Below are 13,893 nucleotides of genomic sequence, written 5' to 3'. Positions count from 1 at the left end.
TGTGATGAAGCCAGCTGTCATCTGATGTTCCAGGGTTCAATCCTCCATATGTGGGGTGTGGAGGTGCATCTCTCTGCCAAACAATACTATGTAAGCTTTAACAGGCAGATGGGTGTTTACTTGTATCCTGTGTATAGTGTTGAATCCTTCAGATCAGTGATTGCAGAAAGCTGCAAGTGTAGATGAGATGATGTGGAATGTAGACTCATTCTATGATAAGCAGCCCTGCCCACTGCTGGTGACTCAGCCATCTCCAGCCCAGTGTAGGCTGCTCCCAGGGACTGTGCCTGTCCTCTGCCAGGACTTCTCCCAATTCTAGGGAGGATCAGACTGAAGGCAGACACACATCTCCTGTATACAGTGTAATAACGGTGCAGGACTCACACCAGGAGCACACCATGAGGGAGATCGTGCACATCCAGGCTGGCCAATGTGGAAACCAGATCGGAACCAAGGTAAACAAGGCATGATCTGTCAGTGGATCCCCTGACAGATCCCTAATCAACTTTTATTTCAGTGATCAGCTGACTGGATCAACTGACAGATCCCTGATCAACTTTTATTTCAGTGATCAGCTGACTGGATCAACTGACAGATCCCTGATCAACTTTTATTTCAGTGATCAGCTGACTGGATCCACTGACAGAACCCTGATCCACTTTTATTTCAGTGATCAACTGACTGGATCCACTGACAGATCCCTGATCAACTTTTATTTCAGTGATCAGCTGACTGTGAAGTATCCCAGGCTCTGAGGAATGATACTCTCAGATCAGTACTGATGTTCTGGGGGGAAGTGGATTGCTGGCTAGAAAAGTTTTCAGATTTTTCTTGGGTGTGTCAATCAGATCTGCTCTCCATTTCTAGTAAAAAAAAAAAAAGTAGGTTTCCTGTTCTTCCATAAAGAAGTCAGTGAGCTGTGTCCATACAAGGATTCCATTCTCATCTGTTTAGATAGAACTGATCCTGTATTCTAACGTATCATCACACTGCTACTAATTACTACACTGATCTCTATGACCTCATTATGCCCCATACACGCGATCAGAAAATCGTACGGGAAATGCTGCTTTTGAAGCGATCGTACGATAATCGGATCGTTAGTACAGAGCTTTCGATAGCCGATCAGGACAGTTCATCTGATATGATTCTATTGGACATGCATGGAATTTTTTTTCGTACGATTTTCGTTTATTCAGTACAGCTATCGTTCGAAAATGCATTACAACGCATGACATCACTTCTGAATTTTTTTTTCTGTCGTGTGGGAATTTTCGTGACTTTAGTAAAATCATCAGATTCGATCTGAGATTAGCATGCAAGAAAAAATGGACGATCGTTCGCCCGATACTCTCATCGTGTGTATGGGGCATTAGTAATAGTCCATCCAGGGTTAGAGATTTTTATGTTCCTTGTGTGATGGCCATACAGCACTTCGATTTTATGATCTGATCAATGTGCAATTCCGTCAAAATGATCGAATCTGAAAGCAAATAGCCATGACTTCACTTCTGTTCAGTTTAGACCAAATCTGATTCAATCAATGAGTCAGCGTGGAAAATGATTAATCGTTTAGCATCAGTTGGAAGCACTGAGATACTTTGTTCGTAAAAACCATTGTATTTTGATAGTTCAGATTATAAAATGACATTCTGGAAACGGAGATGCGATCAATCATTTGCTATTGTGAGCCACGATCGTATCCTATCAATCAAAATTGCCTTCCCCGTGTGTTGCTTAGCAATAGAATGGTTTTCAACTATAGATCAGTTATTTCTATCGGAAGAGAGATTGATCAGGAAAGAAATCGATCATTTATCGAAACATCTATGGCCACCATAAAACATAACCTTGAGTCGGTGGTAGGATGCAGAATATCTGCCTTCAAAAGTCACATAAAGGGCCGGTTCACGCTGGAAATCACACAGCATCATGCTGCATGATTCACATGCGGTGCGATTTGAGCCCATTCATTTTGATAGGCTGAATCACATCGGACTGCAGCAAAAGTAGTGCATACACTATTATTATTATTATTTAAGGTACTTGTATAGCGCTGTCAATTTATACAGTGCTTTACATATACATTGTACAGTCACATCGCTCCCTACCCTCAAGGAGCTTACAGTCTAAGTTCCCTAAAGCCCCATACACTCAGATTTACCAAAACCATGTAGTGCAAGGGCCTTCCTGATTGCATACACATTGAAACTCCTAAGGTTTGACCTCATGTTATATGGTTTTGGTAAATCTGAAGGAAAAAATCAGCAGAAAACCTAATAGTGTGTATGGGGCTTTACTCACATTCACTACGTTAAAAAAAATGCACCGAAACTGGATTGCATGGTACTTTTGTACCATGGGATCTGGTGCAGACAAACGTTTGCGGTCTTGTCAATTTAACATTGTAACCCACTGCAGAGCGCCAACTGCGGTGTGTTTTAAACGCGAGTTTTTCTCACCACCTTCTGGTGTGAACGTGCCCACAATCCAACAGACTCTTGACTTTACAAACTAACATAAGTTCCCGTTCACATCCAACTTGCCATGCGATTTGACTTTTCCAAATCGCACCCTATTGCCAGCCGTTCATATCGCCGCTACTCATGTTGCAATTTTGAAAAAGGTTCCTGCACAACTTTTTATCAATTTCATTGCGACTGGCATAGACTTCTGTTAAATGAAGTCGCAAGCTGCAATGAAGTCCGCAGTGCAAATTGCACTGATGTGCAGCTTTAAAATCAACTTTGAAGTAGCATGGTTTCAAAGCCACACAGGGGTGAACCAGGGCTTAGTAGCAAAATATATTTGTTGTGTCATGTATAAATAAATAAATGCAAGTAGAGACAAGAGGAGCAAAGACAGAGTTGTTGCAATGAACAATTCGATTCCTCGATTCATTTTTTCCATGGAAGAAAAGATGAAACCTGGGGAATCGTTCCATATTTTTTGGGTTTCCTTTCCTATTTGGGGAGGGGGTAGCACAATGGGTTAGGCTAGGTTCACACCTATGTGGGCTGCAAATTTTTTGTCTTCCCGGCGAGTTTTTTTGACACACGTCTTAATGTGTTTTCTTGATGCGTTTTGCATTATTGGGAGGTGCCTGTTGTCATGTGCAAAAACGCAGTAGAAACGCATCAAAAACGCAAGCACTGTGCATTTTTGATGTGTTTCTGCTGTGTTTCCTTTGAAGTCTATGGAACGAAAAACACACCCTGCTGTGGTCAAAAAGGTCCCTGACCCTAAAAAGCACACAGATGCGAAACTGTCCCATAGGAAATCATATTTAATGGACTGCACTGAAAACACACTGCAAAGCGCAATGGTGTGAACCTAGCCTTCGTGGTTACTACTTATTCCTTGCCACACTGGGGCCTTTTGGGTTGATTCTTGGCCAGGACACTCAGACTCCTTTCACAATAGCAATAGCAGTGCAATTTCTGATGCGTTCCAGAACGTATGGAATCACAGGACAAGTGAAACAATACAACTTTTAGTGGAGGCCATTCACATATGCACTGCAAATCCTGTGTGTGTTTAGTGCAGTCCAATTTTTAGCTCCATAGTAGTAAATGGAAACTGCATGCAGAAAGCTTATTTACCCTAAAGTAATACAATTCCAGTACATTTTCTGCAAATTTTTGATTTCTTCCTCACCTCCCATCCCTGGACCATATCCTAGTGGAGAGAGAGAGCGACCAAATCATATAGAAAACGCATTTGAATTGCATCTGAACAGCATCAACTTGCACTGTGGCTGCTCCTTGAAATTGCAGTGCAAAACAGATTCAAGATTTAACCTAGGCTAAATGTCTGGGTGGGGTAGTGTTTTTACTGCAAAATGGTGATTTTAGCATTGTGGGACAGCGCTGCAATTGCAAGCCAAACATTTGGCTCATGGTTGCAGTATGGTCCTATTCACTTACATGGGAGAGGTTGACAGGCAGTGTCACCTGTTAAATTCAGCATGTTGTGCTAAAATTGCTCCACACCGCAGCTGCACACGCCCAGGTGGCACCATATCAACTTGTAGGTGGGTGGTTAAAGGGTTGTAAAAACATGGATCAAATGCCTGTTTTTACCACCCCCTGGTGGCCTGTGTAAAAGGATCCCATCTGCATGGAGTTTGCATGTTCTCCCTGTTCTTGTGGTTTCCTCCCACACTCCAAAGACATGCTGGCAGGCCAATTGGCTTCTGGAAAAATGTTGCCCTAGTAGTACATGTGTTATCACATTCTGCATGCCAGTCCCCCAATTTGCGGGACTGGGTTATGGAAAGACCCGGCGCCCTATCTTACAAAAATTTGGCAAGAAAATTTGTTGGAAAAAGTGTATTGGATATGATGCCCAGAGAGCTGGCCTTCAGAACTGCTGACATTTGGACATGACATCCATGAAATATTATTATACAAGATTTATATAGGGCCAACAGTTTGTGCAGTTTTACAATATACAAGGTAGACAGTACATTTAAAATACAATTTAATACATGTCGGTAAGTCATAAAAATATTCACCAAGCTTTGATTTGCATTTAAAACCATTGTAATTATATTGTGCCATTTATAACACAAATCACAAATAACACAAGGAGAAAACAGGAACAACATCAGGGTTGTTGTGGAGAGTCACAAATGAGATTCCTTAATTTTCTTATAGAAGAAAAGATAAAACCTGACTGGTCACTACAGGCAACCATTCCATGTTTTTGAATTTCCTTTGCTATAGGGAATGGGGGGGGGGGATTGCACCACCGGGGTCCCCAGTTTCAGTCTCAGCCAAAGCATTATCTGCATGGAGTTTGCCTGTTCCTGGATTTGTCAGTTCCCCCACATATGACATCTGTGTCTGTCTTTTGGTGGGGGGGGGAACAGATCTGTGCAATCCCTATGAGTGGCTGGATGTAAACCAATGTGTAACTTGCCTATGCCCACCTACATCCAGTCCGTCCAACAACCCTAAACAAACCCGTGATTGTGTGAACAGAACTCATAATGCATAGTGTAGCCCAATGCATATCATGGTAACGGGCCCTACGCTTTAAGACCTTGTGCGCAGGGGCATACTTAATCGTACACCCACGTGAGGGGCGTGTGTGTTTTTCCTGCAGGGGTGTTCCGTGCATTTGCGTGCATGCAGTCCCATTCACGTCAGTTGGGATGCAGGGGCTGCGGCTCCTAATTTGACATCCATGTGGGTGTGGGTGCATGTTCTGAACTCACACTGTCTGCGTTCGGGGACACGCACCCGAAAGAATGTCAAATCGGGAGCTGTGTCTGTGCAACCACTGTGTTCCAAATGACATGAATGGAACTGCCCCTCACATGGGTGTAAATGGGGCCTAAGATTTCCAATAGGTAATATTTTAAGAAAGTATTGGGGTTATCAAATATCATGTTAATGGCATATATAGACTACAGTTTGGTTATAGCTAAACTAAATGGACAATTAAAGGTTTACTTTTTTTTTTTCCTTTTTCAAGTTTTTTTGTAACTGTACATGAGGGCAAATATACTGTGTATGTGTGTGTGTGTGTGTGTGTGTGTATATATATATATATATATATATATATATATATATATATACATATACACACACACATACACACACTTTAAAATCTGATTATAATATATATATATATATATATATATATATATATATATATATATATATATATATATATATATATATAATTTGTTTTTGGAATTATGGGACCACATACTTGTCAATAACTGGGTAAAGTACATCTTCTTGTCAATAACTGGGTAAAGTACAAATGCCACTTGTGTCATAAGAACAGATTATTTTTTTTTTAAAGTAAAAATGTAAGTGAAACTAAGATCCTGTATGACAACCAGCAATCCTAGAACCTTTGCCCCTTTCCTCCATTGCTCAAGAGTCACTCGAGTTTTGTTCTTAGAGATCTGTTCTGGGCAGGCAGCATACGTGTAGCAAGTATCCCTCGTCTCATCCTCTTGGAATTCTGAAAAGCCCCCACAATCTCCCCATCAGGCAGCAGTCAGAACAAGGAGTGTCCTGGGTGCCTTTGCTATGCCAGGAATGCCACCAGCTGCTGTGCACCCACCTCTCAGTAACTGTTATGCTATGGCACAGCCGCCACATTTGTCAGTGCTGCAAAATCTCACATTCCTCTAGTGACTAAAGCCAGCCATTAAAATACCCTCTGACACATTTCGCTTACTTGTTTTGGTTTTGATTAGTAAGTACTAGACCCTTTTCACATTGGGGCCAGGGCTGCGTTAGCGCTAAAGCGGCGCTGTAGCGCTGTTTAAAAGGCACTTTTCAGCTGCTAGCAGGGCTTTTTTAACCACAAAGTAAGGGTTAAAAGCTCCTGTGTTTTCGGCGCTTCCAAATCGCTTTTCATTTCAATGGGCAGGATGCCCCAAAGATGCTGCTTGCAGGACTTTTCCTAACATCCCCCAAGTGCACTGCCCCAAGCACTTAAACACCTTAAAACCGCCTCAGTGTGAAAGGGGTATTAGGTGAGATAACGTGGAATTCTAAGACCCCTTTCACATTTTCAGGCATTTTAGCTCTAGAAATAGCCTCCTGAAAACCGCCTCCTATTTATTTAAGTGTGTCTTTTCACACTGGGGCAGCGCTCCCAATACACCCTGCCTATTGAAAGTGTTTCGGAAGCAAAGCAACACGGGTGCTTTTAACCCCAAAGAAGGTGGCGGCCGAAAAGCGCCACATAAACATCGCTGCCGCGGCCCCAGTGTGAAAGGAGACTTAACTAAAGGAAACATGCTGACACAAGCAAATGTTTCAAACAGAAACTTTTATAGTTGCTGGGGAAATCAAATTAATTTAAGAGCTTCTAAGAGCTTCAAGATATGAAAAAAAAAAATACATGAGCAGTTAGGCTACATTCAAACTTGCCTCCTGCATTTGTTTTATTTAATCTTTAGACAACCATGTAATGCATATATGCAGTGGCAAGAAACTGCAGTGACCAGCTCTCTGCTCATGGAGCACTGAGAACCGAGCGATCGGCGGTGTTTGATCGCTCGGTTCTCACACATAGAGCCAGCTGAAGATAGATTCAGCATCCACCTAGGTAAGTATGATTTAAACAAAAACAAAAACCCCCCCCAAAAAAACCTTCTCTTTTAACACTCAGCCGCTGCACATATGCGTTCATGCCAGCCGGAGGTTGTGTGCTGAGAGTGCGCTCACTGAATGCTCAGAGCACACTGACTGAGCGCTAATGATCATGAGCCAGCGGGACCAGCTGTCAATCAGGAGGCCACTGTGACAGCCAATCACAGTGGTCATGTGATCGAACAGTTCTTCCCACCCCCTGGCATAAATACTCTGATAAAGACGTAAACTGCAGAATATATCCTCACTGCAAAAAAAAAAAAAAAAAAAAGCTCACCTCTCCTGCTGCGAATGCTGGCAAATGAAATCTTTAAGCGGCAGGGTATCGGGAATCTGATACTTTTGACAGTGTTGGATTCCTTGTCCCTTGCTGCACTTAGTGGTTCCTTAAACTGGCCCCTAGGGGAGGAGCAATTGTAGTGGGGACCAGGAAACTGACACTTCCACAAGTATCAGATTTTGCTGGATCTTCGGGCACTAGTTTCTCTTCACTATTGGAAAGATTGGTGGCATGGACAGAAGAAGAGATTGGTATTCCATTTGCTATTTAGAGGGCAGACTTTATTCTAAGGTTTTATTTTAGCCACATAATTCATTTAAATACTGGCACTGTTAGCATGTAGTGAATATAATATCCCTCAACCCGCACATCACTGCAAATCCACTACAAAAGAGTATGTGGCAGTCTCAGCCTTCTGCCAGGCCATGCTCTCAACGCGTTTTCCTCTGCCCCCAGGTACTTAATCATCATCCCCATGATTAAGCCCTTATTCATTCATTCCCGGCTGGCACTTGCAGCTGTTGTTGATGGGCTAGGATGCTCTGGAGACTGTGCGGCACCTACATTTTTACATTGGTTCACACTGGCACTGTTACCCTTACATAGCATTAGGTATGAGCTCAGGCGTGTTCACCTGCTCCACGTGCAGAGCCCGTCAGAAAGTCGGCGCAGAGCTGCGCTAATCACAGGCAGTGAGACATTGCCCGATCTCTGCAGCCGTGCATCGGGGCAATGTCACACTGCCTGTGATTAGCGCAGCTCTGCGCCACATTCCTGGCGGACTCTGCACGTGGAGCATGCGAACACACCTGAGCTCATCCTTACATAGCATACTAGGCACTTTGCAAAGGACCGATTTTGTAGATCTTACATGGGCTTGCTTATGATTAAAATTTTTTCATAGATAAAAGGATATATTTTTCTGTATGTATTGTTTTAATATTTAGAATTTAGATATTTCTCAACTTACAAATTAAGTTCAGAAAATGTGATTTAGTTGTGTAACTATCCAAGATGAAGTTGTTTTCTCTAGTTCTAACCTGGACTTGTTTCCTCTCTGTCCTTATTCTTCTTCTTTCCAAGTTTTGGGAGGTGATCAGTGACGAGCATGGCATCGATCCAGCAGGAAGTTATGTCGGAGATTCAGCCCTGCAGCTTGAGAGGATCAATGTGTACTACAATGAATCATCCTGTGAGTGTCTCATAAGCAGTGCTAGGAAGTCATGACATGGGCTGGGCACATGTGTTGGGAGGATCTGTATTGTCTTGTATTTGCACCAAAGGGAGCTTACATTTCTGCACAAAGAGCTGTAAAGGAGAGTTAACAAATGATGTATCCTGAGGAATTATAGCATGTCATCATAAGATTATTATCACTTTACAGATCATGACAAGAATGTACTGTTAGAAGCAGAATGCTGCCTGGGTTATGTACAGAACAAGCCCTGAGTTGTAGTTTAATAAACTAAAGAAAAAGAAAGACCTTGCATGCCTCCTGAACTTCAAAGAATTCTCTAACTCTATGTTTCCCAACTCCAGTCCTCAAGGCGCCCCAACAGGTCCTGTTTTCAGGCCTTATGCAGACCATACATGGTCGAATTTCGAACAAATTTTCTTTTCAAAATCAGAAAAAAATTAAAATTTGTGATCCGATGGTGCCACCATTGATTTTCGAAATTCGGCCGACCAAGCCTTCAATTTCACCACATGTTGCTACAGAAAAGAATTTTCTTGGCCGGGAATCTTCTCTTTTCTCTCCGTAAATTTTCTTTTCTTATTACATTTCTCGCACGATTCTCCCATCATTGATTAGAAAATCGTTCGTTTTTCAAAAAAATTCCAACATGTCCGATTCCTCAAATTTGATTTCCACACGAAAATCGGCTGTTGCTACAGCCCACTAATGGTGCGAAATTCATACGAAAATTCTTAGATACGATTTTCAAAAGAAAATTCTTTCGAAATTCGAACCGTATATGGCCGGCATTAGTAATTACCACAGCTGCTTCATCTGAGAGAAATCCTATAAGCATCACCTGTTGGGGTGACTTGAGGACTGGAGCAAACTAGTCCCTAAAGCTGAACAAATAAAAAACGAACAGCTTCCTCCAGCCACCCTATACATACTATTGTATTCTGACAGTCGACACTGGCAGTTGTCAAAATACCCAAACAGCTATTTGGCTGACAATTTTCTTCTCAGGTTCTTTGATTTTTCAATCAAAGAACATCAGTTGGGAGGGTGCCAAGAGGGCCACCCATGAAGCAGATTTTGATGGTTAATCAGGATCCGGAAAAAATATGATAAGTGTATGGCCAGCTCTCATTTATCCAGAGACAGTAAAAAATAAACTTTATTAAGGATGAGCTCAGGCGTGTTTGCATGCTCCACGTGCAGAGCCCGCCAGGAAGTTGGCGCAGCGCTGCGCTAATCACAGGCAGTGAGACATTGCCCCCGATCTCTGCAGCCGCAAATCGGGCAATGTCTCACTGCTTGTGATTAGCGCAGCGCTGCGTCGATTTCCTGGCGGGCTCTGCACATGGAGCATGCAAATATGCCTGAGCTCATCCTTAAAACTTATAGACAAATAGTAAATAATGTTGTCTGGTGCTTTCCCCTTACATTACAGCACTCTGGGCACAGACGATAGCTCAGGTCATCAACCATCTATTTTGCTGGGTGCTTTTCAAATACCCGTACTGCAACTTTGATAACTAACATAGAGAAGATGTGCTAATTATGGTCAAACTGTCTTTTGCTGTAGTGGTCCTCCACTGTCTGCCTATGTGCCAAATGACAATGGTGATCTTAAAAAAAGGATTTAAACAGTGTACCATTTTTGGGGACTATATTTTATGCTATGCTGTGTTTACCCTGCTTGAGGAATTTCTGAAATGTACCTTAAAGAATATGTTCACTTTTCTAAAAAAAATAAAATAATAATAATATTAATAAAGGCACATTTTTTGCAGGTAAAAAAGGGTGCATTTATTTATTTATTTTTCTTAGGAGCCTGAAGAGTAATGCACCCATGAACAGCAGATCATGGATGCAATGTCAGGCTCCTGCAGACTCCATACTACCATATAGAAATATGAAAAATAAAAGCGTAAAACTCATGCTCAGTGTATGGGACTGCAGCACTCACAAATGTCTGAATACAAGACATAAAAAAAAAAAAAAAAAAATAAGTTTGTGTGTCCCCTTTAAATGCAATCACAAAGTGAAACAAAACCAAAAACCATAAACATGTATAATAAGAGCAAAACATAATCAACAGTCCACCAGGGACTCAAGGTGCTTAAAGTGATTATAAAGTCTTGTTTTTTTTTCTATAAAAATAACAAACATGTTATACTTACCTGCCCTGTGCAGTGGTTTTGCACAGAGCAGCCCAGATCCTCTTCTTCTTGGGTCCCTCTTCAGTGCTCCTTGCCCCTCCCTCCTGTCAAGTGCCCCCACAGCAAGCAGCTTGCTGTGGGGGCACCTGAGCCAAGTCACAGCTCCCCGTGTCATTTCAGACATAAAGCCACGGGCTGGCCCGTCCCCTCTCTCTCTTGATTGGCTGACTGACTTTGATTGACAGCAGTGGGAGCCAGTGGCGCCAGTGGCGCCAGTGCTGTGTATCAGTCAATCATGAGGGAAAGTCTCGGATGGCTGAGACACTTGTGGACATCGCTGGACAGAGATAGGGCTCAGGTAAGTGCTAGGGGGGTTGAGGGGTGCTGCACACAGAAGGCTTTTTATTGTAATGCATAGCATGCATTAAGATTAAAAACCTTCTGACTTTACAACCACTTTAAAGTGATATTCAAACAAATATAAGTGCTTCCAGTGTTCAGGTGCTGCTCCTCCATGCACAGCCTCGTACCAGAGAAAAGATCACAGAGCACTTTAAATAATACTGAGGGTCCCAGCAATCAGCTGCAGTATGATAACAACAAAGGATATCTGTCTCTTTAGCCCACACACTCAAATCCACATATAATGGCCAAATGAAGCAAAGGGGAAGTCTCATAGAAAAAACATGAATCTATTTAAAAAGTGTTGCAATTACATGTTCAGTAGGAACAAACGGTAAAGCGTATACACAGCTCCACCACCGTACAGGCCGACTTGCATGTTGACATCACAGAGCAGCTCCGCACCACAACACGTGTTTCCTCTGAACAGACGTATTCAGAAAAGGAGACTTATATGCATTTATGCTTTGCTCTTAGATGTGCGTACTCGGCTTCCGGGGGGTATACCGGGATGATGCCCGCACCTGCAGGCATCATCCCGGTACCGTTTTTTTCAGCAGGCGATTGGCTATCCAGGCATAACAACTGATGCGGCTAAAAGCCACTCGGCTGTTATGCCGGAGGAGCGCCGCCGCCTCCCGCCGCTGTTACCGGGGCTCCCGCTCGATCGGGAGCACCGATTCAAATTCTGCTGCCTTCGGCTGCTGGGCAGGGACTGGAATGAAGCTGTAATCGGCTTCGTTCCAGTCTCCTCATCGTAAACATGGAAGCGACGTCATGACGTCACTTCCCGTTTACTCGGCTGCCAATGGCGCCGGTTTTAAAAAAATATCCGGTATTCAGAATCGCCGTTTTCGGCGATCTGAATACATTGAATTGTAAAGGAGGGGTGGGGGGTCTTTTAGACCCCCGATCCCTCCATAAAGAGTACCTGTCACCACCTATTACTGTCATAAGGGATGTTTACATTCCTTGTGACAGCAATAAAAGTGATCAATTTTTTTTTTTTTTTAAACAATTTAGTCATTTTAAAATAAATAAAAAAAAAAAATTTTTTAAAGCGCCCACCGTCCCCACGAGCTCGCGAAGCAAAGAAAACGCATACGGAAGTTGCGCCCGCGTATGTAAACGGTGTTCAAATCACACATGCGAGGTATCGCCGCGATCGTCAGAGCGAGAGCAATAATTCTAGCACTAGACCTCCTCTGTAACGTTAACCTGGTAACCGTAAAAACAATTTAAAGCGCCGCCTATTGAGATTTTTAGGTACCGTACTTTGTCGTCAATCCAGAAGTGCGCGCAATTATAAAGTGTGACATGTTTGGTATCTATTTACTCGGCGTAACATTATCTTTCACATTACGCAAAAAAATTGGGCTAATTTTACTGTTTTTTTTTTTTTTAATTCATGAAAGTGTCCCTTTTCCCAAAAAGTTGCGTTTAAAACACCGCTGCGCAATTACTGTGTGACATAAAATATTGCAACAATCGCCGTTTTATTCTCTAGAGTCTCTGCTAAAAAAATATATATAATGTTTGGGGGTTCCAAGTAATTTTCTAGCAAAAAATATGGATTTTAACTTGTAAACACCAAATTCCAAAAATAGGCTTAGTCATGAAAGGGTTATGTTGATGGTTTTTGGTTTTGTTTCACTTTGTTATTTCATTTAAAGGGGACACACACACACTTATTACGTTTTATATAAAAAATATGACATTTACCCATAATCCTTTTTAATCCTTTTCTCCTTCTTTTAGATCGGCTTTTGTGTATATTTTCCCTGCTTACAAGGACTGTTCCTCGTAGCTATCAGCATGTGGCCAGGGCTGGCAGTGGGGGGCTATGGTTGCCCCCTAAATGCTAATATATATAATGTATGGGATGTGCAAGTCAATATGGGACTTTTGAGTTTATATATTGAAAGGTCAAATTTCAATTTGCGGAAACTGCATTTATTTTTTCGACATACCTCCCTACTACATTAATACACTTATCCCAGCGTTTAAAGTGGAAGTAAACTCCCCTATCGTTTTCAGCCAAGGAAGCTGCCATCTTTGCCTCTGTTTAATCTTCAACTGCTATGGTGCTGCACATGTGATTTGTTATGACACCAGCCATTGGATGGTTTGATAGTTTGGCTGAGAGCACAGCAGTTAGCATTCCCGGCATGCCTTTTTTTTTAACTGTTTAAATCGATGGGTTTACTTCTACTTTAACTAATGCCTGGAAAGCTTCAGTATAGAAAGATTTGTCAGATTTGCCAGAACCATCCTAGGATAGCCTGCTTCACTTTGTCAGCAGTGCACTACAGAAAGATTTATCCCTTGTGCAATTTCATGACATGTTATGCGTAAATTATCCAGGATTATTCCACACCCTGGATGTTCAAAGGAATGAGTGCTGTGGGCTGGGAACCACCACGGCCGGGATCATCACTGATGGACTTACGGCTATCTTTGAAACATTTACACCATTCAAATGACTTATTGTGGTTGAGCGTCCCACCACTGCACTGTGCTTGAAGTCTTCTGTAGATATCCGTGTGTTTTATGCCTTGGTTCACAAGAAACTTCATCGCCACACGCTGTTCCATGCATGCACTAACAGTGTTGTCTGCCATTTTGATTAACAGTCTCTGGACTGGCCCACAACATGTGCACCACCTATTGGTAATAGGACACACTTGCTACTTACTACTGCATGTAGTACCACCTCACTAGCATAACTTTTTATACCTATAAAAT

The 13,893-nt window shown here is 42.3% G+C and overlaps 1 protein-coding gene across 1 annotated transcript in view; it reads left to right on the top strand.

The window, feature by feature from the left end:
• The first annotated feature begins 280 nt into the window (after positions 1-280).
• TUBB6 (tubulin beta 6 class V) overlaps positions 281-13,893 on the top strand; it is a 29,721-nt gene continuing 16,108 nt past the window's right edge. The window contains exons 1-2 of the mRNA XM_077492422.1: positions 281-455; positions 8,488-8,596. Of these exons, the coding sequence (XP_077348548.1) occupies positions 399-455; positions 8,488-8,596 (166 nt within the window). The 5' untranslated portion in view covers positions 281-398. The remainder of the gene's footprint in view (positions 456-8,487; positions 8,597-13,893) is intronic.

This window comes from Lithobates pipiens, unplaced genomic scaffold (genome assembly GCF_037356315.1).
Source record: "Lithobates pipiens isolate NorthernLeopardFrog02 unplaced genomic scaffold, aLitPip1_a1.2 Scaffold_19, whole genome shotgun sequence".
In the NCBI taxonomy this organism is placed as follows: domain Eukaryota; kingdom Metazoa; phylum Chordata; class Amphibia; order Anura; family Ranidae; genus Lithobates; species Lithobates pipiens.
Note: the sequence above shows the minus strand (reverse complement) of the source record. Positions and strands in the feature narration are given on the sequence as shown.